The sequence below is a fragment of the Lemur catta genome, chromosome X (genome assembly GCF_020740605.2).
Source record: "Lemur catta isolate mLemCat1 chromosome X, mLemCat1.pri, whole genome shotgun sequence".
Taxonomy (NCBI): Eukaryota; Metazoa; Chordata; class Mammalia; order Primates; family Lemuridae; genus Lemur; species Lemur catta.
In genome coordinates this window covers 55,129,376-55,154,321 of record NC_059155.1, presented here as the reverse complement: position 1 = coordinate 55,154,321, position 24,946 = coordinate 55,129,376, and the positions used below count along the sequence as shown (strand labels likewise).

General features: G+C 41.4%; 1 protein-coding gene across 3 annotated transcripts in view; it reads right to left on the bottom strand.

The window, feature by feature from the left end:
* Positions 1-14,376: 14,376 nt before the first annotated feature.
* Positions 14,377-24,946, bottom strand: part of PHF8 (PHD finger protein 8) — a 98,228-nt gene continuing 87,658 nt past the window's right edge. For 2 of the 3 annotated variants that reach the window (XM_045537628.1, XM_045537629.1), the window contains 3 exons: positions 21,888-21,997; positions 17,850-18,186; positions 14,377-16,935 (listed from right to left, as the gene is read on the bottom strand). In XM_045537628.1, coding sequence (XP_045393584.1) covers positions 16,847-16,935; positions 17,850-18,186; positions 21,888-21,997 — 536 coding nt within the window. In that variant the 3' untranslated portion in view covers positions 14,377-16,846. Of the gene's footprint in view, positions 16,936-17,849; positions 18,187-20,898; positions 21,122-21,887; positions 21,998-24,946 lie in introns of those variants that run through there. The other variant, XM_045537630.1, reaches the window with a different exon arrangement.

The following is a 24,946-nucleotide window of genomic DNA, read 5'->3' as shown; positions in this document are numbered from 1 at the left end:
AGGAGAATCCCTGGCACTTCCAAGGAACAGCAAGGAAGCCAATGTGACTAGAATAGAGTGAGTGAAGGGGAGAGTGGAAGAAAGGGAGATCAGAAAGTTGGCAGGGCTGACAGGTAAGTCCTGATAAAATAAGGCTTATGGGCTTTTGCTGTGAGTAAAGTGAGGAATCATTGCAGTTATTTTGAGCGAAGGAGTGATATAATTTGACTTATATCTTTAAACTTTTAATTTTGAAATTATAGCTTCACAGGAAGTTTCAAAGAGAGTTCAGAGAGGTCCCATGTTCATCCATTTTTTTCCTAATGGATGATTTTACATAATTATATCACAATATAAAATGAAGAATTTTACATTTTTACAGTTATCTATTATTCTATGTCATTTTATCATATATGTAAATTTATGTAGCTACCACAATCAAGATAAACCATTCCATCACCACAAACATCTTCTTTGTACTTCCCCTTTATAGTTACACACTCCACTTCCCCCACAACCATCTCTAACTCCTGCCAACCAATAATCTTTTTTGTATCTCTATAATTTTGTCATTTCCAGAATATTGTATAAATGGAATTATACACTGCATCATATTTTGAGATTGGCTCTTCTTTTCATTGAGCATTATGACCCTGAGACCCATCAATAGAACCAAACTATTGATACCCATGTATTGATAGTTTACTCTTTTTGGTTGCTAACTAGTATTTAAGGATATGGAAATATGGCTAAAAGTGGTCTTTGTTGCAGGCAGCTTGATGGCTGTTCATGGGACAGAAGAGTATATCTAAAGGATATATGATGGCAAACAAGCACATGAAAAGATGTTCAATGTCATTATCCATTAGGAAAATCAAATTGTGACTATGATGAGGTATCTCTATACACCTATTAGAACAGCTAAAATTAAAAATAATGACAATATCAAATGCTGCCAAGAAAAGGAGAAACTGTATCTGTTGTACATTACCGGTAGGAACATAAAATAATACAGCCACCCTGGAAAACAGTTTCCTAAAAAAACAAACATGTATTTACCATATGACCCAGCAATCCCACTCCTGAGCATTAACCCTAAAGAAATGAAACTACATGTCTTCACAAAAGCCTATAACACAAATGTTCACAGCAGTTTTATTCATAGTAGTTAAAAACTGAAAATAACCAAAAATTGTGAAGACATGTATAAGGTATGAGGTCTAGGTCAAGGTTCACTTTTTACCTATAGATATCCAATTACTCCAGAACCTTTTTTCTGAAAAGACCATCCTTCTTCCATTAAACTGCTTTTGCAACTTTGTCAAAAATAGGTTGGCTGGGTTCTCTATCTGTTCCATTGATCTATGAGTCTATCTCTTCCCTAATATCACAAGGTCTTGATCACTGTGGCCCCAGGTGTTCCTTGCCCTGTGGCTGCAAAACTTCAATCTCTGCCTCCATCTTCACATGGCCTTTTCCTTTGTATCTGTGTCTTCTCTGCTTCTGTCTCTTATAAGGCCAATTTGTCATTGGATTTAGAGCTCACTCAGATAATCGAGGATGATCTCATCTCAAGATCCTTAACTTAATCACATTTGCAAAAATAATTTTACTGAATGAAGTCACATTCAAAGGTTTCAGGGGTTTGGATGTGGACATACTTTTCTGGGGCCCAATTTTCAACCCACTACAGCTATTCTAGTCCCTGTGCCTTTCCATATAAACATTAGAATAATCATATATATATGTGTGTGTGTCTGTGGTCTATGTATATACATACATATGTATATATATACACATATATATAAAAGGTAGGGAGTTTTGACACTTCTCAGCCTCCAGTACTGTGAAAACAAATGTCTATTGTTTAAGCCACTCAGTCTATAGTATTTTATTATAGAAGCCTGACCTAAGACAGTTCTCCTCTATTCGTAGTTTTTTGAGTTTTTATCAGGAATAGGTGTTGAATTTTATCAAATGCTATTTTGTGCATCAATTTACATGATAATGCAATTTTTCATTTTCACCTGATTTTATGGTGGATTACATTGGTTGATTTTCAATTATTGAACCAATTTTGCATCCTTGGAATAAACCCCACTTGGGCATGATATATTATTCTTTCAATGTATCACTGAATTCTATTGGCTAATATTTTGCAAAGAATTTTTGGATCTATATTATGAGGGATATTGGCTTCCTTGCACTGTCTGATTTTGGTATCAGTGTAATACTGGCTGCACAGAATGAGTTGAAAGAGATTGTGTAGAATTGTTACTTCTTGAAATGTTTGTTAGAATTATCTAGTGAAACCATCTGTGCCTGAAGATTTTGGGGAGTTTTAAATAAGATTCAATTTCCCTAATAGTTATAGGGCTATTAATGATAGCAAGAGAACTAGAATTATCTATTTCATGTTTGGTGAGTAGTGGTAGTTTATATTTTTTGAGGAATTGGTCCATTGTTCTAAGTTGTTGATGAGTGTAAAGTTGTTTGTAGTACAGGCATATTTCATTTTATTGTGCTTCACTTTATTGTGCTTTGAAGATATTGTATTTTTTTTTTTTTTTACAAATTGAAGGTTTGTAGCCCCTGCATTGAGCAAGTCTCTTGGCACTATTTTTCTTACAGCACGTGCTCATTTCATGTCTCTGTGTCACATTTTGGTAATTCACACAATATTTCAAACCTTTTCATTATTATTATATCTGTTGTGGTTATCTGTGATCAGTGATCTCTGATGTTACTATTGTAATTTTGTGGGGGTGGGGGTGCCAGGAACCACGCCCATATAAGATGGTGAACTTAATCAATAAGCATTGTGTATGTTCTTATTGCCCCACCAAAGGAAGGACATAATACAGTAAAATGCAAATGAAAGTTGAGAAAATTGTTTTCTGATCTGAAATATAAAATGAAGTTTCTTCAGAAAAAAGGTTTATATAAAATTTGCCTTACCTTATGGCTTATGCTATAAGAGTAAATTTTATAAAAATCAGCAACCAGGCTTTTTTATGTTTAAATTGAAATAGACATGATAAATATAAATGAATAAATTTCATTTATGTAGTAGCAAAAAGAGTTAATAATCTTTTTAAGAAAGAAACTATTTCATTTCACCCCTTAGATTCATCATAAATGCAATCCATAAATGATACTAGAACCTGTAGGGTCTCCCAATTCCCCCTTATTTTTTTCTGTGTCCTGACTGAAAATCAAAGTCCTTTGAGCCCTCTGTGGACCCAACCAGCTGCAGGTTTTTCCCAGTAGGCTTGAACCCAAACTGGGGCTTTTAATATTTCCAGGCACTAATAAAGGTATCTAGGTTGTTGCCTGAAACACTGAAAGAAACTGGCCTCAGCCCTGAGCCAAATTCTTTAAATCCTCATATAAACTCCATAACCTGACCCCCTTGCTATAGACATACCTAGGTAGAACACCCCTTTTCTTTCACTGTTCATCATGATGATTGCTGCAGCACCTGTAAGTAAATTCCCCTAATAAATGCTTTGGACTGATTACCCTGGCATTTATTGCTTCTTCCTTTGGAATCTCAGCCAGCCCCATCTTAGGACAGTTTGGGGAACTCCCTTATGGGAACTCCCCAGCTACTGCTTTTGGGACAACTCCAGCTGTGAGTTCTGCAGGACAAAATAGAATCTCATCAAAAGCATAAATTTGCCTAATTTAGGAAAATTTCAGCATTTCTTTGAATACTTTTTTTAGTCCCACAGTCTAACTCTTCTCTTTCTGATGTTCCAATGACATGTGACATGAGTGGCCTTCCAGATCCCCAAGTGTGGCCCTTTGACTGAATTCAAAGTTCACAGAAAAAAATCCCTTTATTAAAAGGATTTTTTTGTGTAAAATTTGGATTCAGTCAAAAGACCACAGTCAAGGATCCAGAAGGCCACGTGTGGCCCCAAGGCCACAGGTTCCACACCCCCTAGCCCCATAGGTCTTGAGGCTCTGTTCATCTTTCTTCCAGTCTGTTTTCTTTCTGTTGTTCAGACTGGGTAATTTCTATTGTTTTATCTTCAAGTTCTTTGTTAATTTCCTCCTCTGTCTTCATTCTGCTGCTAAACCCATCCATTGAGTTTATTTTAGTTATATTTCATTTCTAAATTTTCCATTTAGTTCTTCTTTATTTCTTCTGTTGCTTTGCTGAGACTTTTAATTTTTTCATTTGTTTCAAGTGGGTTTGTAATTGCTTCTTGAGACATTTTTATACAGCTCCTTTACACTTCTCACACGATTCTATCATCTCTGTACAGTTTACCCTTGAACAATGCAGGGGTTAGAGGCACCAACCCCCTGTGCAGTGGAAAATTCTTGTATAACTTTTGACTCCCCCCAAATGTAACTACCAATAGCCTACTGTTGACTGCAAGCTTGACTGATAACATACAATTAACACATATTTTGTGTGCTATATGTATTATATACTGTTATTATACACTGTATTCTTATAATAAAGCCAGAGAAAATATTATTAAAAAAATCGTAAGGAAGAGAAAATATATGTACTATTCATTAAGTGGAAGTGGATCATCGTAGAGGTCTTCATCCTTGTCATCTTCACATTGAGTAGGCTGAGGAGGAGGAGAAAGAGGAGGGGTTGGTTTTGCTGTCTCATAGGTGGCAGAGGTGGAAGAAAAACCACATATAAATGGACTTGCACAGTTCAAACCCATGTTGTTCAAGGGTGAACTATATCTTGGTGTTTGCGTTTGTTGATTGTCTTTTCTCGTTCAGTTTGAGATGTTCCTGGTTTTTAAAATTTTTTTTTTATTTCAGCATATTACAGAGGTACAAATGTTTAGGTTACATATATTGCCCTTGCCCCACCTGAGTCAGAGCTTCAAGTGTGTCCATCCCCCCAACGGTGTGCACTGCACACATTAGGTGTATATATACCCATACCCACCTTCCCACTCCCATCTGCCCGACACCCGATGAATGTTATTACTATATGTGCACTTAAGTGTTGATCAGTTAATACCAATTTGATGGTGAGTACATGCGGTGCTTGTTTTTCCATTCTTGGGATACTTCACTTAGTAGAATGGGTTCCTGATCAAATTAAAAAGCTTCTGCACAGCCAAGGATCTTCCTGGTTCTTGATATGAATAATTTTTTATTGAAACCTGGATACTTTGGGTATTATGCTATGAGACTCTGGAGCTCTGTTAAATCTTCTAAGTTGGCCTCTTCAGAGAAGACTCTGACAAGGAAAGGTGTGGTGCCAGATGGAGGTGGAAATTCCTTCCTATTCTCTCCTTCCTGTACTTGGCTTTCTTTGACACCACCCCAGTGGTGAGTGGAGGGAGGTTAAAGTACTTCCTCACAGCCTGGAAAGAGTCTAAGCTCTTCACTCAGTGAGGGTGGGGTGGAGCCAGAGTTTTTCTGCTGTGGTTGGCTAGAGTAGAATGGTCATTATCTAAATTTTCTGTGTTGCTAGGCTGCCCCTTTCTTGGGTCTTTAGCTACAGAAAGGCTTTTCTTAGGGAGGGGGCTTTTCTTGTATGCACCTGTGGTGTCTGTCTGTGGGTTGCCAGTTTCTCCAGCATCCAATCTAGGATGTGTGAGGCAAAAAGAAAACCAAGGAACTCATCACTGTGTTGTTCCTCAGGTCCAGATAAGCCTAGCTAATCTGCCTTCTCGCCACCTTTTAAAGTCTTATGTTTGCTTTATATATAATAACTAGGGATTTTCGTTTTACTTAGTGGGCAGAATAGGGAAAAATATGTCTACTCCATCCATCTTCTCACAAGTGGAAGTTTCTAACTTATGTTTTTAAAAAGATCCCTCTTGATATTGTGTTGAGATTAGACTGTAGGGAAGCAATGGAGGAAACAGCAAGACAGGAGGTTATTGTAATTTTTTAAGTGAGAGATGACAGTAGTTCTGGCCAAGGTAGTAGCAGTGGAGGTGGTGAAAAGTGGTCAGATTCTGAAAATATTTTTAAGGAAGTCCAACAGAATTTGCTTATAGCTTGGATACGGGGTGTGAGAAAAAGAGATGAATCAAGGATTATCCAAGGTTTTGGCTTGAGTGACTGGAAGGATTAAGTTGCCATCTACTAATATGAGGGAAGCTAGGAGAGAAGCAGGTTTGGAGAGAGATGACCAGGAGTTAAGTTTTGGATATACTTCCAAGTGAAAATGTTGGGTAGACAGTTGTATATTACTTCTTCCACCTTTTCCTCTATTTATGCCTTCAGCAACTCCAATTACTCGTTTGTGAACCCTTCTCATTCTATCCTCCACAAGTCCTAGCTGCCTATCATTTCTCTTTCTTTAATTCTCTCTGTGCTATTTGCTGAGTAATTTCCTAAGATCTATCTTCCAGTTAAATGATCTTTTCGATAGTGTATAATTTCTGTTTAACTTACTGTGTTTTTCATTTCTAGAAGTCTGCTTTCGTTCTTTTTTTCAAATCTGTCCATTCTTTTTATTTTCAATAGTGTTTTCTTCTTTTTTGATTTTCTTACGTACTTAATCATTTTTAATATACTTCCTTTATTATCTTTATTAGCTAGTTCTGTTTTATGAAGTTCATGGAAGTTAAATCCTACTGTTTGTTGTGTTTCCTGACTCTTGCCTATTGTGGATTATTTCATTCATGTTCAACTGGGGTTTATCGATTAGACTCCTGTTCAGCCTAGTTTGCAGGTATGTCCATACTGAGAAGTTTTGTATTTGCTTTTGCCAGGTGCCCCAGATATATCAATTTATCTGTAAATTTCACAGGTTGTAGGTTCTGGGACCATATATGTAGGTTAGATTTCAAGCAAAAACCCATCTGAAGCTCAGTTCCATGGTTAAGAATTCATAGAGGGCCAGGTGTGGTGGCTCACACCTGTAATCCTAGCACTCTGAGAGGCCAAGGCGGGAGGATCACTTGAGGTCAGGAGTTTGAGACCAGCCTGAGCAAGAGCGAGACCCCGTCTCTACTAAAAAAGATAGAAAGAAATTATCTGGGCAACTAAAAATAGAAAAAATTAGCCTGGCATGGTGATGTAAGCCTGTAGTCCCAGCTACTCGGGAGGCTGAGGCAGGAGGATTGCTTGAGTCGAGGAGTTTGAGGTTGCTGTGAGCTGGGCTGATGTCATGGCACTCTAGCCTGGGCAACAGAGTGAGACTCTGTCTCAAAAAAAAAGAGAATTCATAGAGAAGGAAAAGATTTCCCCCATCCAAAGCCCAGGCCAAGAGAGACAAACTAACTTGTTGTATCCCTATGCCAGTAGGAAGGCTATTTTCTAGTCTCTTTCCCTAAGGGTAAAACTCTTTTGAGGGCCTCCTCATCTCAAGTGGGTCCAAGAGCTCTCTCCTATTCCTTTGGTGGTAAGACTAATTCCCCTAGGTGCTACTTATATTTCTTAATCTGGGTGATGATTATAAAGATGCATTTACTTTGTGACAATTCATCAATCTGTACATTTAGAGCTTGTGGCCTTCTCCATATGTTGGTTATACTTCAATTAAAAAGTATATAAAATCAAAAAATATTTTAAACCCTCCACAGCATGTCTATTCTATCTAAATTGATCTATAGGTTTAATGCAATTCCTTTCAAAATACCAGCAAAATATGTATAGGTACAGAAAAGCTTATTCTAAAATTTGTATGAAAAGGCACAGGCCCTAGAATAGCCAAACAATCTTAAAAAAGAAGAAGAAGAAAGTGGGAGGAATCACTGTACCTGATATTAAGGATTACTATATAGCTACAGTAATAAAAACAGTGTGGCATTGATGGAGAGATACAAAGAACAATGGAACAGAATGGAGATTGTAGAAATACATCCATACAATTATGGCAGCCTAATTTTTGGCAAAGGCAATTCAATGGAAAAGGATAGTTTTTTTCAACAAATGGTGTTGGTACAATTGGACATTTCATAGGCCAAAAAAAAAAAAACCTTGACCTAAACCTCTTATGATACACTAAAATTATCTCAAAATGGATTATAAACCTACATGTAAAACATAAAACTATTAAACTTTTAGAAAATAACATAGGAGAAACTTTTCATGACCTAAGGTTAGGCAAAGAATTCTTAAGCAGGGCAATCTATAAAACAAATGAAATCAATAAATTAGAATTTATAAAAATTTAAAACTTTTGTTCTGTCAAAAACACTGATGAGAGAATGAAAAGACAAGCTACAGACTGGGAAAAGATATTTGCAAATCACTTACCTAACAAAGGATTTGTATCCTAAATAAATAAAAAGCTCTCAAAACTTAAGTGTAAGAAACCACCCAATTAAAAATATGAAAAGATTTGAACAGGCACTCCACCAAAGAAGATTAGAAGGCAAATAAGCACAAGTGGAAGCATTGTATGAAAGTCATGTGGTTTATGTGGGATGACCTCACTCCCAGCTCCAGGGGGTCCTTTTCTTACAATGATTTCACCACATAATCCATCGGCCAGTCAATGTACTGGCATTCCTGGGCCACAGGGATTGAGTCAAGGATAGTTCAACTGGCACAAAACTCAGGCCTTTCAAAAAATGATTGTGGGAAGTGACTATATCCCTATTTGTTGCAGGAAGCCATCTTGTGACCATGAAGTATCCTGAAAACAAAGCTAACACACACAAAAGAGGGCAGCACTGAAATCATCAGAACCAAAGCTCTGATCAAACTGTGCCTAAAACTCACATACCTCTAGACTTTTCAGTTACATGAGCTAATGTCCTACGCTTGACTTGCATTTTATGTTATCTGCAACTGACACATCCTTATGTCTACCACACTTATTACCAAAGTCTACATCCTTCAAGACTTAACTCCTCTCACACCTCCAGGAAATTTTTCATGGCTGCTAATTGTTCTTCTCCCATTTCCTCTGAGCTCCTCCAGTCCTAAGAGTCTGGGACATCCACCTTATCACTTCTCTCTCCCAGACATACACATATATCCTGAAGCCCTGTGGCACTTTTGTTTTGCTTTATCTTACTTTCCATCCTTCCCTTGGTTACAGCACTGACCCTGGTACAATATAACATTCAACATTTGTTTTTTTTTGAGACAGAGTCTTGCTCTGTTGCCCGGGCTAGAGTGAGTGCCATGGTGTCAGCCTACCTCACAGCAACCTCAAACTCCTGGGCTTAAGCGATCCTTCTGCCTCAGCCTCCCAAGTAGCTGGGACTACAGGTATGTGCCACCATGCCTGGCTATTTTTTCCTATATATGTATTTTTTAGTTGGCCAGATAATTTCTTTCTATTTTTAGTAGAGACAGGGTCACGCTTTTGCTCAGGCTGGTCTCGAACTCCTGACCTCGAGTGACCCACCTGCCTCGGCCTCCCAGAGTGCTAGGATTACAGGTGTGAGCCACCGTGCCTGGCCTCAACATTTGTTATACTGAATTGTGACTGTGTTTCTCTCTACCCCCACAAGACTGTTAGCTCCTAAGGGCCTGACAATCCCTTGACTGAACTCCTCACTGCTTTTACTGTTTCATGCTTTGACCCGTAAATTTGGGTGGGAGGCTAAAGGGCATCCACCCAAAATATACTAATGTCTGTGTATTCCTTCCTAGTTAACTGCCTCCATGCCTTTGCTGAAGAGGGAGCCACCTAGGTTCCCTCTTCCTGGAATGTCTATTTCAAAATTCCAAACTCTACCCTTTCCAACTCAAGGCCTACTGTAGAAAGAGGAAGGACTGTGACTGACTAGGAAAAGGCATGTGGGAACCTTCTGGGTTGGCAGTAATGTTCTGTATCTTCATAGAGGTGTGGATTACGCAGATATATACATTTGTTAAAACACGGAGGCGGGCGCAGTGGCTCATGCCTGTAATCCTAGCACTCTGGGAGGCCGAGGCAGATCACTTGAGCTCAGGAGTTCGAGACCAGCCTGACCAAGAGTGAGACTCCGTCTCTGCTAAAAGTAGAAAAAATTAGCCTGGTGTGGTGGCACATGCCTGTAGTCCCAGCTACTCGGGAGGCTGAGGCAGGAGGATCACCTGAGCCCAGGCGTTTGAGGTTGCTGTGAGCTAGGCTGATGCCATGGCACTCTAGCCTGGGCAACAGAGCAAGAAAATAAATAAATAAATAAATAAATAAATAATCAATCAATCAATCACATGAAATTATGCTCCTAAGGTGTGCATTTTCATTGTATGGATATTTTGCCTTAAAAAGAATCACAAATATCGAACTCTAATAAATGGCATGCATGATAAAGTGTTTAAGGGGATGTATACACATGTCCATAAATTTGAAATGCATTTTAAAAAGATGGGTTGATACATGGATAGATATATGTGATAAAGCCAAGTGTAGTAAAATGCTAATTGTAGAATCTGGGTGGTTGACATATGGGTGTTCATAGTATAATTACCTTGACTTTCTGAATATTTGAAAATGTTCAGAGTAAAAAAATAAGGGGTGTGTGTTAACATTTCTGGTATCTTCACAGCCACTGCCCCGGTTTAGACCCCACTGCATCTTAACTGGAATCTTCCAACCACCTTGACACTGGCCTCCATGCCAGCCCATTTCAGTCTCTCCCCACCCCAACAGTCACCAGAGAGAACATTCTGAAACATGAATCAGACCTCCGTGATCCCATCCCTGTCAACCTCCTCAGCTTCATCCCTGACACCTGACACCATACTCCAGCTCAACTCAAGGGCTCGTAGTTCTACTCATACACCAGGCTACTTTATGACTTTATACTTTTGCTTATGCTGTCCCCTTTGCTTGGAATGCTCTACTCCAAATCATCCTTCTGCCTTCCCTTGCCTGATTTATCAAAACTCAATCAGGCATCACTTCTTCCCAGAAGCCTTCCCTGCTTCCCAGACTGGGTTGGGTCTCCTTTTCATGTAACATAGTATTTATTTGTACTTATTTGTAATATAGTACTTATTCCAGTATGCTATACATGGGTTTACATGTCTGTATACTAAACTACCTCTTCCTTGAAGATCAAGCCCTCCAATAGCATGCATAGGGCCTGACCCAAAAGAGGTTTTGATAAACTACTGTAGAATTTAAAAATTGATATTGAACTGGTATGGATGACACATTGGCACCTTCCAACAAGTTTGTGTCATAGACTTGGTTATATCTCCTCTATGAGAGTTTAAAGTCTACCACCCCTATTGACTCAGCCATCTCCCTGTGGCCTTCAAACACCACAATCCTCAGGAAGCCAACTCAGTTTCCTGCCCCAGTTTGAAATAATCTCTCCATTCCTTTAAAGGCTTACTTTCTCTTTATTTCTTTTTATGAAATTATAGGCCTTGTTGGGCAAATTTTGACTGGGAAAAATTAAACTACGTTCACTAATCACCTGAGTGCCAGACATTGAATTAAATCTTTAAAGACACTAGCTACTAGAATTCCTCCTGACAACTCTATGGAGTAAGGATTGTATCTTCATTTTACAGATGGCAAAACTGAGGCAAGGAAATATGAAACAACCAGTTTAAGATCACATAGATGACGGAGCCAGATTGAATCACTGGTCATCTTAACTCCCAGGCACATCTTTCCACCACAGCCCATTGTCTCCAGGTTGGGCCAGGTTATGGAAAGCCTTGAGAACCAGAGGGTATAAAAAACAGTGTGAAGTCATGGAATGTTCTTAAGCAGGAGGGGATGATGAAAATATTATAGAACTTTGGGGAGATACTCCTGAAAGGTTGTATATGACAGAGTGGAATGGAATGTGGGGAAGGCTACTGGACTCCTGACAAGGAAAATACAAAATGGGTGTTGTATCTTTATCACATTCATTGGTGAGTGCTGACCTTATGATGTGGTCCTATGGAAAAGGAGATGACCTGAGAAGGTAAACTTATCTTATAAGAGTTAAAAAGCTGAAAGGGGGATAGAGGAGTCCATCTTCTGTCTCTTGGGTTGTGTGAGTGGCTGACTCCATGGTCGTTCTCCTGGAAAGTCCTTGGATTTCCACCCTTCATGGGATGTAGAAGCCTAGGAAAATGTCAGAGTTGACTGCACAGCTGCATGAAGGCTTCCTTAGGGAAGTGGCATTTGATGAGACATTAGAAGATGAGATAGTGCCTTCCCCTTCTCTCCTGTAGTAACTTCCTCACCGGCCTCCCTGGCTTCAGTCTCTCTCTCCCCTCCTAAGCCACCCCCAAAGGGATTCTTTCTAAAAGCAACTTGGACCATGCCATTTTATGCTTAAAACCCTTTAATAGTTCTCTGTCACTCATGGAATAAGGTCACATCTTTTGACAACCATCAGAATTACATTATCTTCCATATCTGGGGTTTTAAAATAAATATTATGCCTAAAAACTAATCAATTATGATCAAATACCTCCTCAAACTACACATTCCTTCTTGGAGATTCTGCATATATCCTCCCAGGTGAAAGTCACAGCTGCAGTTACACTAAGTTGCTTGCTCTTAACCATACACAGGATTTTCCTCCCCCATCTGTTTCTATTCATGCTATTGCCTTGGCTTGGAATACTCTTCCCACTGTTCTCTGCCTGACTGGTTAATTACTTTTCATCCTTCAGCTCAGGCATCACTGGACAGGAAGGCTTTCCCTAAACTCCCTGCTTCCCTAGGATGGAGTGCCTGCTCAATATCCCCGCTCATCTGTCAATACACTGCACCATATGATGCTCTTCTCCTCCATTTAACTTGTTGGAGGGCAAGTGCCATTTCAGTCAATTTGGTGTGAATAGAGTCCTGATGGAGAGGCCTGTGTAAGTTGAGGTAGCGGACACAACATGAGCAAGCAGAAATGGAGATCTGTATTCTGTACAATGCCAGAGGTTCAGTTGGGGAATCAAAAGCATCCAGAAAGTTTAGGGATGCTTCTAGAGGGCTTCAGAGTTGAGATAATTCCACCTGGCAAATGTAGAAACTGAGACCCAGACAAGAAATTTCCCCCAAATTACTTGGTTAGTCATTGAGAAGGAGGGCTCTTAGCGACAAGTCCCGTGCACTTTTCCACTCCATACTGGAAAAAGGGAAGACTGAAGTTGGTGCCTTATTTTCCTCCCAGTTTTAAGATAGGAGCCTCTGATCTGCTGGCACCTCCTGCCTGAAATGAGGAGTCAGAAGACCAAGACTCTAGGTTATCCTGTAACCTGAGGCTGGTGACAGTGCTTTGTCCCTTCACTGAGGAAGATGGGGTGGGAATTGGTGACAAAAAGAATCCAGCCTGCACTCCTGTAAAGGCTCAGAAATCCCTCCTCTTTCCTGTTTCCTTTCTACAATTCCCCATGCCCCAGACATGAGCTTTCTCTTTCCAAACCCCTCCTAATACTGAAACGCAGATTGTGAAAACTGGAGATCATTTAGCCAGCAGGTGCCAATCCCAGACAGCCTCACCCCTGACCCACAGCAGCAGAATCTCCAGGAGGAGATCTTGATTGGATTCAAAATCCTTTTACAGGTGACCCACGGAGAATAAGCAGCCCTGGGTCACAGAGTCAGGGTGGTCATGAATTTGGAACTGAGGTTCCTAACATCACCCTGGGGGCTCTCCTCAGGACACAACTTTCAATGCTGCATCTTACAAACAACAGGTAATAAAGACCTGTTAGGTGATTGAGCCTCCAAGGATTTTCTAATATGAAGGGGAAAGAACATGAGTTTTGGAATCAGGCAGATCCTGCTGTGGAAGACCACTGGCAAGTTTCAGTCTCTTTAACTATAAAATTCAGCTAATTACTTCACTGGGTTGCCAGTGAGGATTAAATAAGATATCCTAAGTAAAATCTCTAGCCCAATGCCTAGCACCCAAAAGGCACTTAATAAATGGTAGTGGTTATCAGTGAGAGGTGGTAGAACAGACTGACTAGGTTGGTCCCAGAACGTACTGTATGTGTGCTAGAAGGTTACATTTACGGATGAAGATGTTGGTGAGAATGAACCAAGTCAATATCTATAAAGCACTAACAGCAGTGCCTGGCACAAGGAAACAAGCGAGATGTATTAGCTTTGATAATTATATTCTATCCCTCGCACTGGCCCTAAGCACAGTAATTAAGTCCACAATGTACCACAAGTGTCTGGAGATGTTGGAGAAAGGGAAAAAAATCCCACATTCACAGGGAGGACACAAGTGTAGCTAGTAACAACAGCACGTGGAAGCTACGGAAAGCCTTCCCATCGAACTTGTCAGGCCCTTTTGAATTGTTGCACCCTTTCTTTTATGTTCACTCTACTTATGATTGTCTGCTTCAGATCTGTGAAGTGTATCCCTCCTGAGAGCAGGGAGCCTTGTCCCCTTTTCACCTCAGGTGTAAGGCTGGGCACCAGGGGAAGTGCCCACTGACAACTTGCTGAGGGAGAGACAAAGAGTACAAAGACAAGGCAGCACTCCTGGACCCCATACCACACCACCACCACCACCATCACCACCACAAAAAGAACGCCAAGCAAAGCAATTGCCAAGATAAATCACTTTTATCTCTATAGGAAAGGGAGGATCTAAAAAAAATATAAATTACATTAGTAACACAACATAAGAAAAAACAAGGGAAAAAAAAAAAACAACAGAGAAGTCTGGATGATGCTACTCTAACCTATTTATAAAAAGGCCCTGCATCAGAAATTCACAATCCTACCCACTTCTAAAAATATATTTAGACATGTACAGAAGCAGTGGGCTTGTTTTTAAATTGTTTGCTTTTTTGTAAAAATATATTAAAGGTGAATAGAAATCCTTTCTCCCTGCCCCCTATCCAAACCCACAGCTCTCTGCTGGGGATTGGAGATCAGAGGTAACTATCTCACCACGTTCTAAACCTTGGTTACTACCACTCCCAACCCCTCCCCAACTCACTTCACTTAAACCTGAAACATTAAGAAAACAAAAACATTAGCCTCTTTGGAAAAGCGTTAACTCCAAGGGTAAACTTGCTTTTCATTGGAAACAACACAAAACAAACAGGAGGCTCCAAGAATCCAACAAAACTAAATGAAACCCAGTCAAATGGAGGCTGGGTTTCAGTTCCACAGAAACTTCTAACGAAGAAACAGAGGTGAAAGAGGCTGGGAATCAGGGGGATTTGCTAGCAATTAGCTGCCTTTGAAAGATCAAGAGGGGCTGTTAATGGACAAAAGGGCTGGGGACCTGGTCTTGGTTATAGCAGTCAGCGCCTAGTCAGGCAATTGCCTACACACGGACAGAGGCTTCTCCTGCTCTCCCCTCACTACCCTCTGCTGCCTTGAAATCCCCAAAATAAGCAAAGCTGGGTAGAAACAGAGAGGAGAGGAGTAGGGACCTCATGTGCTAGGAGGGAGGTAGCCAGGCTTTTTGCCTTTGGTGTGACTAGATGGAGAACTGCTTGGCCCCTGGGGTCCCCAAGGTAGAAAAAGCAAATGGGCTACAGGAACCCCCGATTCCAAGGAAGGGGTACAGGCGGGGCTATGAAGAAAAGAAAAACAAACTGCAGACACAGAGATGACAAAGGAAGCCTCACAAATTCCCTGTGGCCTGCATGGTAGCTGTTGAATTCCCCAGGAGCACTGGGCAAGCTGGGGTGACGTTGGAGTGGGTGGTAGAGGGCAAAGAAACACTCTACTTGGGCAGTGCCAAATGGAGGAGGGCCATTCTCCATCAAGTCCAGATTGCCAGTGAGGCAAGACAGGTGGGGGCACTGTCTGGACAGTGGAGACGATCCACAAAGGAAAGAGAGGGGAAGGGAGGATGAGATTTCTGCTCCTTCACAGATGGGCATCTCTTCTCCTTGGCTTGGGCTCTGAGTGGCCTGTCTGCACTTTGCTTGAATGGTGACCTGTTGTCTGGAAGTGCAAAGGCCAAGGAGTGAAGATATGAGTCTTGAGGTCTTCTTCAGACCAAGACCTCAGTGGAGAAAGAAGCATAGAGGTTCCCAATGGAGGACCCAGGGGTAGGCTGTCCTGCTATACCCCCTCCAGAAGGTCCAGGCTATGCTCTGTGGTATAGGTACAGGAAGCAGGCTATTGGACCAGGGTTATCTCCTTCAGTGGCAGGTACTCTTAGGTTTCTGGGAGATGTTTTTCACCTGTTGGAGCCCAGCCACAGCCATGTGGATAATGTTCTGTAGGACCTCAAAATCCAGACAAATCCCTGGAGCTCACCCTGGGACAAGGGACTTAATGTGTAACCAGCCAAAAGTAGCCTCCTCCAATGGGCTACAAAATCATGGTCAAAGGCTTGGGTGTCTGTCCTCTATCCATCCTGAAAAGTGACAGGAATCTCCTTTCTTCTCAAGGATAAGTTTGGTCAGCCTTTCTAGGCCACCTCCAGAAATGGCCCACAGTGGGGCAGTAAGGAGACACTGGGCCCTTCTCTTTATTTCTATGAAGCATTTGGCAAGAGGGGGCAGGGACCACAGCTTTCTCCCAGGAATGAGCCTGGAGGTGGGGCACATCCACTGGACTAGGGGGACGTAGGGGAAGGAAGAATGGGTGGAGGTGGGTAGGCTTCTGGAGACAGGGCTGGAGTTGCAGAGTGTTAAGCCTTGGGCTTCCCACTTTGTGGCCAGAGAAATATCAAAGTGCTCAGGCTCTCCTCATTCTGCCTTCCAGCTCTAGGGAGGGACAGGAATAAAGGACAGACAAGGCAGGCGAAAGGGAAATGGGCTGGAAGAGTAAAAAAGAGGGCACTAGTCAGCTGGAAACCTCTCCATTTACCTGCTACTCAGAGGTATGGAGAAAGAAGGCAGGATGCTCAAACGAAAGTGGGGGAAGGAGCTGGGGGAGTTGGCGGAGGGGTCCATGGGGGAGTCCGTGCCTTTGGTCAGTCCCAAGAAAGCAGGACAAAGTGCCTCAGTATCTCGTCTGGGGCAGATAGGATCCAGGAGCGCCCCGAGAGTTGACAACAGAGAAGGCAATGGGGGTGAAGGGGTGGGGAGTGGGACACAAGAGGGCTCACAGAAGTAGTTTGCCATTTCTGTGGATTTTCAGGATGCGGCCGAGTCTCTGCTTTGCTGTGGCCAGGCCCTTTTTGGGACGCTTTCCTGTGGGGAAAGGGAAAAGTAAGCAAGGGCTATGGAAAAAGCTTCAGAAGTAACTCTGGCACCAACTGCCCTCAGGCCATCTCCCCTCCTCTGTTTCTCTGCCCACAAAGCTTCCCCATCCTTAGGCCACATCGGGCAAGAAGCCCTCCTTAACTACTTTCGTTCAACACCACCTTGGCTCTTCCTCCTACAACCTCCTGCAGCAGCTACAGAATCTCTGGTTACAGTTTGTCTGGTTCTTTTTCCCCAACGAATTCTTTGATCCCAATCATTTTTCTTCCATAATTCTGAAGGGAGGTGAATATGCTTCCACATCCTCTTATCCTGCCTACCATGATTGGACAAGTGGCTGGTTAGTGATTATAGCTCAGTGTCCCTGCAAATGCCATCCCCAGGGCCTTTTTTCAGTAGAAACTTCTACCCTCATCAACCTTCAACGTCACATCAACCTTAGCACCCTTGAGCTACATACTCTAGGGACTGGACTTTAAGGGCTTAAGTGAGGGAAAGGCGGGCTTGAGTCTCCTAACTCTCTCTTGCCTCTTTCTCTCTCCCCACATCAAATCACCTCACACATCCTATTTGATTGCCTTCATATTTAATCAATTTACCCCTTCCCTCTCCATTCCCGCTGTCAGAGCCTTAGCCTCTTTTTATTCCTGCCTGAACTTATACATGTACCTTCTTTCTAGAGTTCTCACTCTGGCCACCAGAAGGATCTTCCTAAAATCAAACCTAATTCTTGTCTCTACTTAAAATCAGACAATGTCTCTTCATGGCCCACATGATCAAGTCCAAGTACCTTAGTTTGGCCTTCAGTGTCCCTCCCTAGTATTCTCATCTGCTAGAGCACTTAGAATGTGGAGCAGGTGGCCCAAAGATCCCTCAGTTCTACAACCATATGGCTGTTATACCTTGTCCTGCCTGATTGCTCTGGGAGCCAACTGAAGGGCGCCTCTGGGTCAAAAAGACACCGGGGGCCATAGGTGTGGTGCTCCGGTTTGCCTGGGCCATGCCAAAGGCATTGGGACGAGCAGTATACTCGTGGTCAGCAAGACTTCCTGACAGGGCCTCTTGTTTAGGCTCAGGAGGAGGCAGGGGTGAGGAGGAGGTGAGAAGCTGTGGTGTAGTGGCCAGAGTTGGGGCTGGTACTGTCACACTGAAATTGGAGTCTTGAGGGCGAGGCTGTTCCACCTCCTTCAGTAAAGGCTTCTTCTTGATATATTTCTTCTTTTGGGCCTTCTGAAGCTCCTAAAACACAAACCAAGTGAAAGGAGAGATTCAGCAGTAGAGAAAAGAAAAAAATTTCCCAACAAAGGAACTAGACAGTGGTCACTATGGTTCTACAACCCACCAACCCCTCTCTACCCCCACCAAGTCTAGCCTGGATATACACATAACACATAGCCTTCTAATACCTGAGGTCATCTCTCTGGTACCATCCATCCTTAAGCCATCACTGCCACTTGTTAGTGCAATGGCAAGAGAACTGTAAATGAGTTTGGAGACCAGGGTTTTGGTCTAGCATTGCCACTAATGAGGTGGACCATGGACATCTCTAATAATAATAACAAAATTTACAACAGCAGCAGAGGCACTTTATATACTTTATCTCATTTAATCCTCATAACAGCCCTAAGAAGGAAAAACCCTTATTTTACAGATGAGAAAACTGAGGTGCAGGGATATTAAGCAACTTGAACCCAAAGCCTCACAGCTGAAAAGTAGTTAAGTCTAGTATTTAACCAGGTGTATCTGAAGACACACTCTGCAAACTTCTCAAAACAGAACATCTTAGAATAGAAAGATTATTAGCTTTGGAGTGAAATACCAGGGTTCAAATCCAGGCTTGTGCTCCCTAAATTGAATGATTTTAGTCACAGTTACTAACCTTTCTCAATCTCATCTGCCTCATCTATAAAATGGATTTTAAAAAGTCTGCTTTCAGGGTTGTTGGAAAGATTAAATAAAATAATGATATAAAAATAGCACATAGTAGGTACTCAGCAAGTGGTAAATTATTATTCTATCTTCATCTCTTATAATGGCTTCTCTTCTTCTTGCTGGTCTTTTTCTTTCAGCAGAGGACGTAACAATCCTCTAGGTCACCAGGTCTAAAAACCTTAATTTTGGATGGGACAGACAAGTAAGGAGTTAGGTCACTTCTAACAATACCTTGAATTTAGTCATCCATTGCTCTACAGATCTACTATCCACTGCATAGTGGGTACCTGCATGGTGGGCATCTGGAGCCCTGAGAACCTGGAAAGGTGGTACTGAGAGCATGTGAACAACTTCACCTTCTGAAATGCTACACAGCCACACAGACCAACTCAGTGATTACATTTCTTTGCCTTCTCTTGCAACACAGGCCTAATCCTGCCTTCGGAAGAGATCTGACAGGCTGTGGCTACCACAGGAATTTCTGGTGGATAAGAATAATAGTATTAGTAATACATGCCAGGTACTCTTCTATGGTTACTCATTTAACACTAATAAGAATTATAATCCCATTTTGAGGATGAAGAAACTGTGGCACAGAGAGGGTAAGTCATTTTTCCCAAAGTTACAGGATCAGTAAGTGGCCAAGCTGGGATTCAGATCCAAGTCATTTGGTTTCAGAATCTCTTCCCTTAGCCACACTGCTACTCCACCCATATCAACAACTACATTTCTATCCCCTTTTCTCTCATCTGACTCCACAAATTACCTCTTTATATCTAGGATCACTTAGCCTAAATTTTCCTACCTTTGTTGCCAATCTCTTTCACATATAATTTATCCAGACACCCCCACAGATGACTAGACTGTCTTAAGACAGGACCACTTTCACCTTGCCAATTCCCTTCTCTAAAGTCTGTTAGCAGGTCCCCACTCACGTTCAAATTCCCTGGCCTGACATTCATAGTCTTCCACAATCTGGCTGCTTACACCTAGCCAACCCATAATGATAATAATGAAAAGCTAACATGCCTATATTACCTACTCTGCACCAAGTGCCATTCTAAGAGCTTATACATATATTACCTCATTTAATCCTAAGGCAAAGTCTATGAGGAAACTACAGCAAAGAGAAATTAAGTAACTTGCTCAAGTGGTAGAGCTAGGATTCAAACCTAGGCAGGTTGGCTCCAGAATCCATTCTTTTAACCAATATTCATTTTACCCTACCCTCCAGCATGAATTCTCCCTTCCAGAAAGATCTGTTCATTCATTCATATACTCACTCACCCCAACACTGACTGAACACGTATGTTTACCATAGTGGGGATTTCAACTTAAATATAGCCCCACTCTTGAAGCATTTCTAGTTTAATAAGGGATAAAGAAAAATACACTTATGGTTGTAAGTACCATGAGAAAATGCTATGGAAGCAAAGAAGGCAGCCACTGAAATAAAATGGTGGTAGGTGGTGTAAAGGGCTGTTAAGTAAGGCATCTGAGAGGGTATGATTCCCAATGGGCAGAAGGAACAGCTTATGCAAAGGCACAAAAGCATGAGACAATCTGATAACACTGAGTGAACTATGAGTACTGTAGTACAGTGTGGCTGGTATAAAGAGTATGCATGAAGGGCTGGCAGGAGGTAGGGAGGAGAGGTGACTAGAGACCAGATCAAGAGGGCCTTGTATACCGTACCAAGAAGTTCCCTTCTGGAATGCCTCCTTGTCTCCATCCAAAAGTTTAGCCTATAAAACCCCTCCCCAATTTCAAAACCTCTTCTTTGAAGTTGTCTCTGATAAACCCAAACAGAATTGATCTCCTTAAAAGGTACTAAGAGTAGTTTTCACACTTTTAAGTAATTTATCCATTTATTTAAAGGAGTAGAACCCCTTTTTATTAAAGTACATCTTATGTGGCACTGGGATATACATAGCAGAGAAGTTCTGGCCAAAGAAGGACCACCTGGCCTGCTTGGTCTGCTGGCTCCCAACAACAGCCTCCAAGATACTTCTAAGCAACTCCAGAGATCCATAGAACATCACATGAAAAAATCATTCTATTAAATTTTATTTAAATAGGATTTAATTACTTAATTATATAAACATTTAACTATTTCACTTTATTTAAATAGCAAATAACATAAAATTTGAAGTTAAAAGATATGAGTTTGAATCTTGTTTCTTCCATTTACTGGCTGTATTATCCTGGACTAGTCACTTAAAGAGAGCCTCATTTTCTTCACCTGTAAAATGATGAAAATATCACCTATTGAACAGGGCTACTGGGAAGATTACATGAGACATTGTACATGGAAGTACTTAACATAAAGCAGATGCTCGGTATTGCTCTAAGCTGTAGGATGTGGCATGAGGAACTAACGAGATGTTGATAAGTAAAGAACCAGAAGATTCACCTCCAAATGCTCCTGGAGTTGCTTACCACATTACACACATTAAAGAACTTTGTAAACTGTAATGCTAGGTAGTGAACTTGATTTTAGTGAAGATGACCCTTTAGTACAAAAAACAGTGGGTGAAGTTTTCTTGAAAAGCAAGGGATGAAGATCAAGATAATAGTATTTGGTAAAGAGGATGAGAAAAACCTCTAATAGAGCAAATTCCAATACTGCTGGGTGGCTGAAAACTTGAGTGTACCCAGCTAAATTGCTTCCTCAGGACTTTATCTGAGGGGAAAGGATGGACCTGATCCTTCCCATCTGAAAGGTTTTTATACACCAAGAAAGGCAAGTGGTATCCACAAGGGTTTTTCTCTAGCCCCATATTTTCTTTCATCCCAAATCTTATCAATTGTGTGATGTGTAGCTTGTCACTGAGTTGGGATGTAGATATAGATGGGAGGCTGGGATACTGTCAAGGATAAAGATTAAAGGTTACCCAATCCCCACTAAGACAATGGTAGGATCCTACCAGCCTGAAGGTCAGAGTTTTGAGGCTCTAAGTCAAACTGCAATCAGTTGCAGGGCCGTTGCCTAGGGTGCCAACACCCACCTGCTGGGCCAGTTTTGCAGCTGCTGCAGCCAAGCCTGTCTCAATGGAAGCTACCCGGGTCCCCTCACGTACAGGACGGTCTTGCTTCGGTAGAGTTGGTATCACACGGGCTGCAGGGGAAACAGAATGAGAAAGTGTCACTCTCTAAGACATTTATAGGAGTGCCAACCATATTCCCCCTCTCCAAGCTCCCCAAAGGTGGTCTCATTAGTCTTCCTGCTTCTAGCTTTTTATAAAGCCAGATTTTGCTTCCTATCAGGTAAGAAGCTAATTCACAAATGCCCAAAGGACACACTGATTAAAGGATAAATTTTTTTTTTTTTTTGAGACAGAGTCTCGCTCTGTTGCCCGGGCTAGAGTGAGTGCTGTGGTGTCAGCCTAGCTCACAGCAACCTCAAACTCCTGGGCTTAAGCGATCCTACTGCCTCAGCCTCCCAAGTAGCTGGGACTACAGGCATGCGCCACCATGCCCGGCTCATTTTTTCTATATATATTTTTAGTTGTCCAGATAATTTTTATTTCTATTTTTAGTAGAGACGGGGTCTCGCTCAGGCTGGTCTCGAACTCCTGACCTCGAGAGATCCACCCGCCTCGGCCTCCCAGAGGGCTAGGATTACAGGTGTGAGCCACCACGCCCGGCCAAGGATAAAAATTTAACCTCCCTGAATTGGCATTTAAGGTTGTCCACGTTCTGCTCCTGGCCTACCTACCTCCCCAACCTTATTTCCACATCCATATTCTCAGCTTCTCCAGACAAATGGCTTCTTCTTATACATCCAGAATATGTACAACTCATCTTCTCTCCCTGTGCCTTCATTCTCACTATCTACACAGTCTAGAGTACCCTCTTCCTTTTTGTCTGCCTATTAAAAACCTGCCCATCCTTCAAACCTGCCCAGGAAATCAAGCTCATAGGCAAATCCTCTAGGACCTCTATGGTCCCATTGAACTCTCTTTCCTCTGAACTTATGATCCATACAAATTACTTGATACATAGCACATACCACTTTGTCTTATTCTCTAATTTTGACGTGTGTTAGCTTGTCTACCAAACAGGCTATGAGTTCCCGAAGAAGACCATCTTCTTGCATAACTCTTATAGTGCCTTACCAACCTTGAATCACAAAATACTCATCCCACCTTTCAAAAGAAATGTATTTCAGGATAACCAAACAGCCCCAGATGGCGAAAAGACAGATTTTCTTTACAGAAAATGCCAGCTAATAAATGTGGAAAGAATGACAGAATTAGAAAATCACAAGTGTGCAAGTCCTAATGAAACAACTGATTCTAGGGAATTGGATATTCACACAGTATCAATGTATTACCTCACAGATTACTTGCTAGTACCAAGAAGAAAAATCTTACAATAATGAGATCAAGAGATCACTAACATAACTATTAACTTTAGTGTCATTAATAGACAGCACAACTTCAAGCACCTTCTGATGCAACACAATAGGAAATACACAGCATCACCTGAGAAGTAGGTTTGTTAAAGAGCTAAAATATCAAGCAAGCCATTCATATTACTCCCAGTGTTTAGGAAACACAGGGATAGAAAAACAAGTTAAATGACACCATTAGAAAACAAGCAGACATTCTACAAAGTAACCGGCTTAGTCTCTTAAAAAAGACAATGTCACAAGGAGGCAAGCAGACAAGTCTAGAAGGTGGGACACACTACAGGGCAATTGTAACAGTTTCTACAACAAATCAATAGCATAAAACAAAGAGGGGACTGCTCTAGATTGAGAGACATAAAAGACATGACACTCAAATGCCATGTGGACCCTGTTTGGATCCTGATTTAAACAAATTCATTTTATTTTATTTTATTTTTGAGACAGAGTGTCACCCTGTTGCCCGGGCTACAGTGTCGTAGCATCAGCCTAGCTCACAGCAACCTCAAACTCCTGGGCTCAAGCGATCCTCCTGCCTCAGCCTCCCCAGTAGCTGGGACTATAGGCATGCGCCACCATGCCTGGCTAAGTTTTCTATATATATTTTCAGCTGTCCATATAATTTCTTTCTATTTTTAGTAGAGATGGGGTCTCGCTCTTGCTCAGGCTGGTCTCAAACTCCTGAGCTCAAACGATCCGCCCACCTCGGCCTCCCAGAGTGCTAGGATTACAGGCGTGAGCCACCGCACTCAGCCAACAAATCTATTTTAAAAATACCTTTTCTGGTCAGACAATTTAGGAACTTTGGTTAAGGACTTGGAATTAGGTAACATCAAATAATTATTGAATTATCATTAATTTTGTTATGTATAACAGGATTGTGGTTATGTGAAAAATGTCCATTTTTTAGAAATACACACTGAAATACATCAGGGTAATGACATAATATCTGGGGTTTGCTTTAAAGCAAAAAAAATTTAAAGAAAAAAGAAGTGATAGATGAAGCAAATATGAAAAAATCTTGATAATGGTTCATTCTCACTGGTGGATATATGGGAGTTCACTATACTATTCTATTTTAAAGAAAAAAGCTGGCTGGGCGCGTTGGCTTACACCTGTAATCCTAGCATTCTGGGAGGCCGAGGTGGGCTGATTGCTCCAGGTCAGGAGTTCAAGACCAGCCTGAGCAAGAGCGAGACCCCCATCTCTACTAAAAATAGAAATAAATTATCTGGCCAACTAAAAATATATATAGAAAAAATTAGCCGGGCATGGTGGCACATGCCTGTAGTCCCAGCTACTCGGGAAGCTGAGGCAGGAGGATCGCTTAAGCCCAAGAGTTTGAGGTTGCTGTGAGCTAGGCTGACGCCATGGCACTCACTCTAGCCCGGGCAACAGAGCGAGACTCTGTCTCAAAAAAAAAAAAAAAAAAAAAAAAAGCTAATGTCACAGAAAAAAAAGGTGTGGTGGTAGTGGTGACCTAGATTTAAAAACTCGGTTAGCTATTGCTATTATAAAGGAAAATTTCTGGATAAGCAGTATGCAGAGTCTAGAATAGGCAACTCAGGAGGCTGAAGTTCTTTCTTCAAAGTAACATTTTATTTTTTTAAAATATGATCCAAAATAAATCTAACAAAATTGTCTGTGCATAATTTT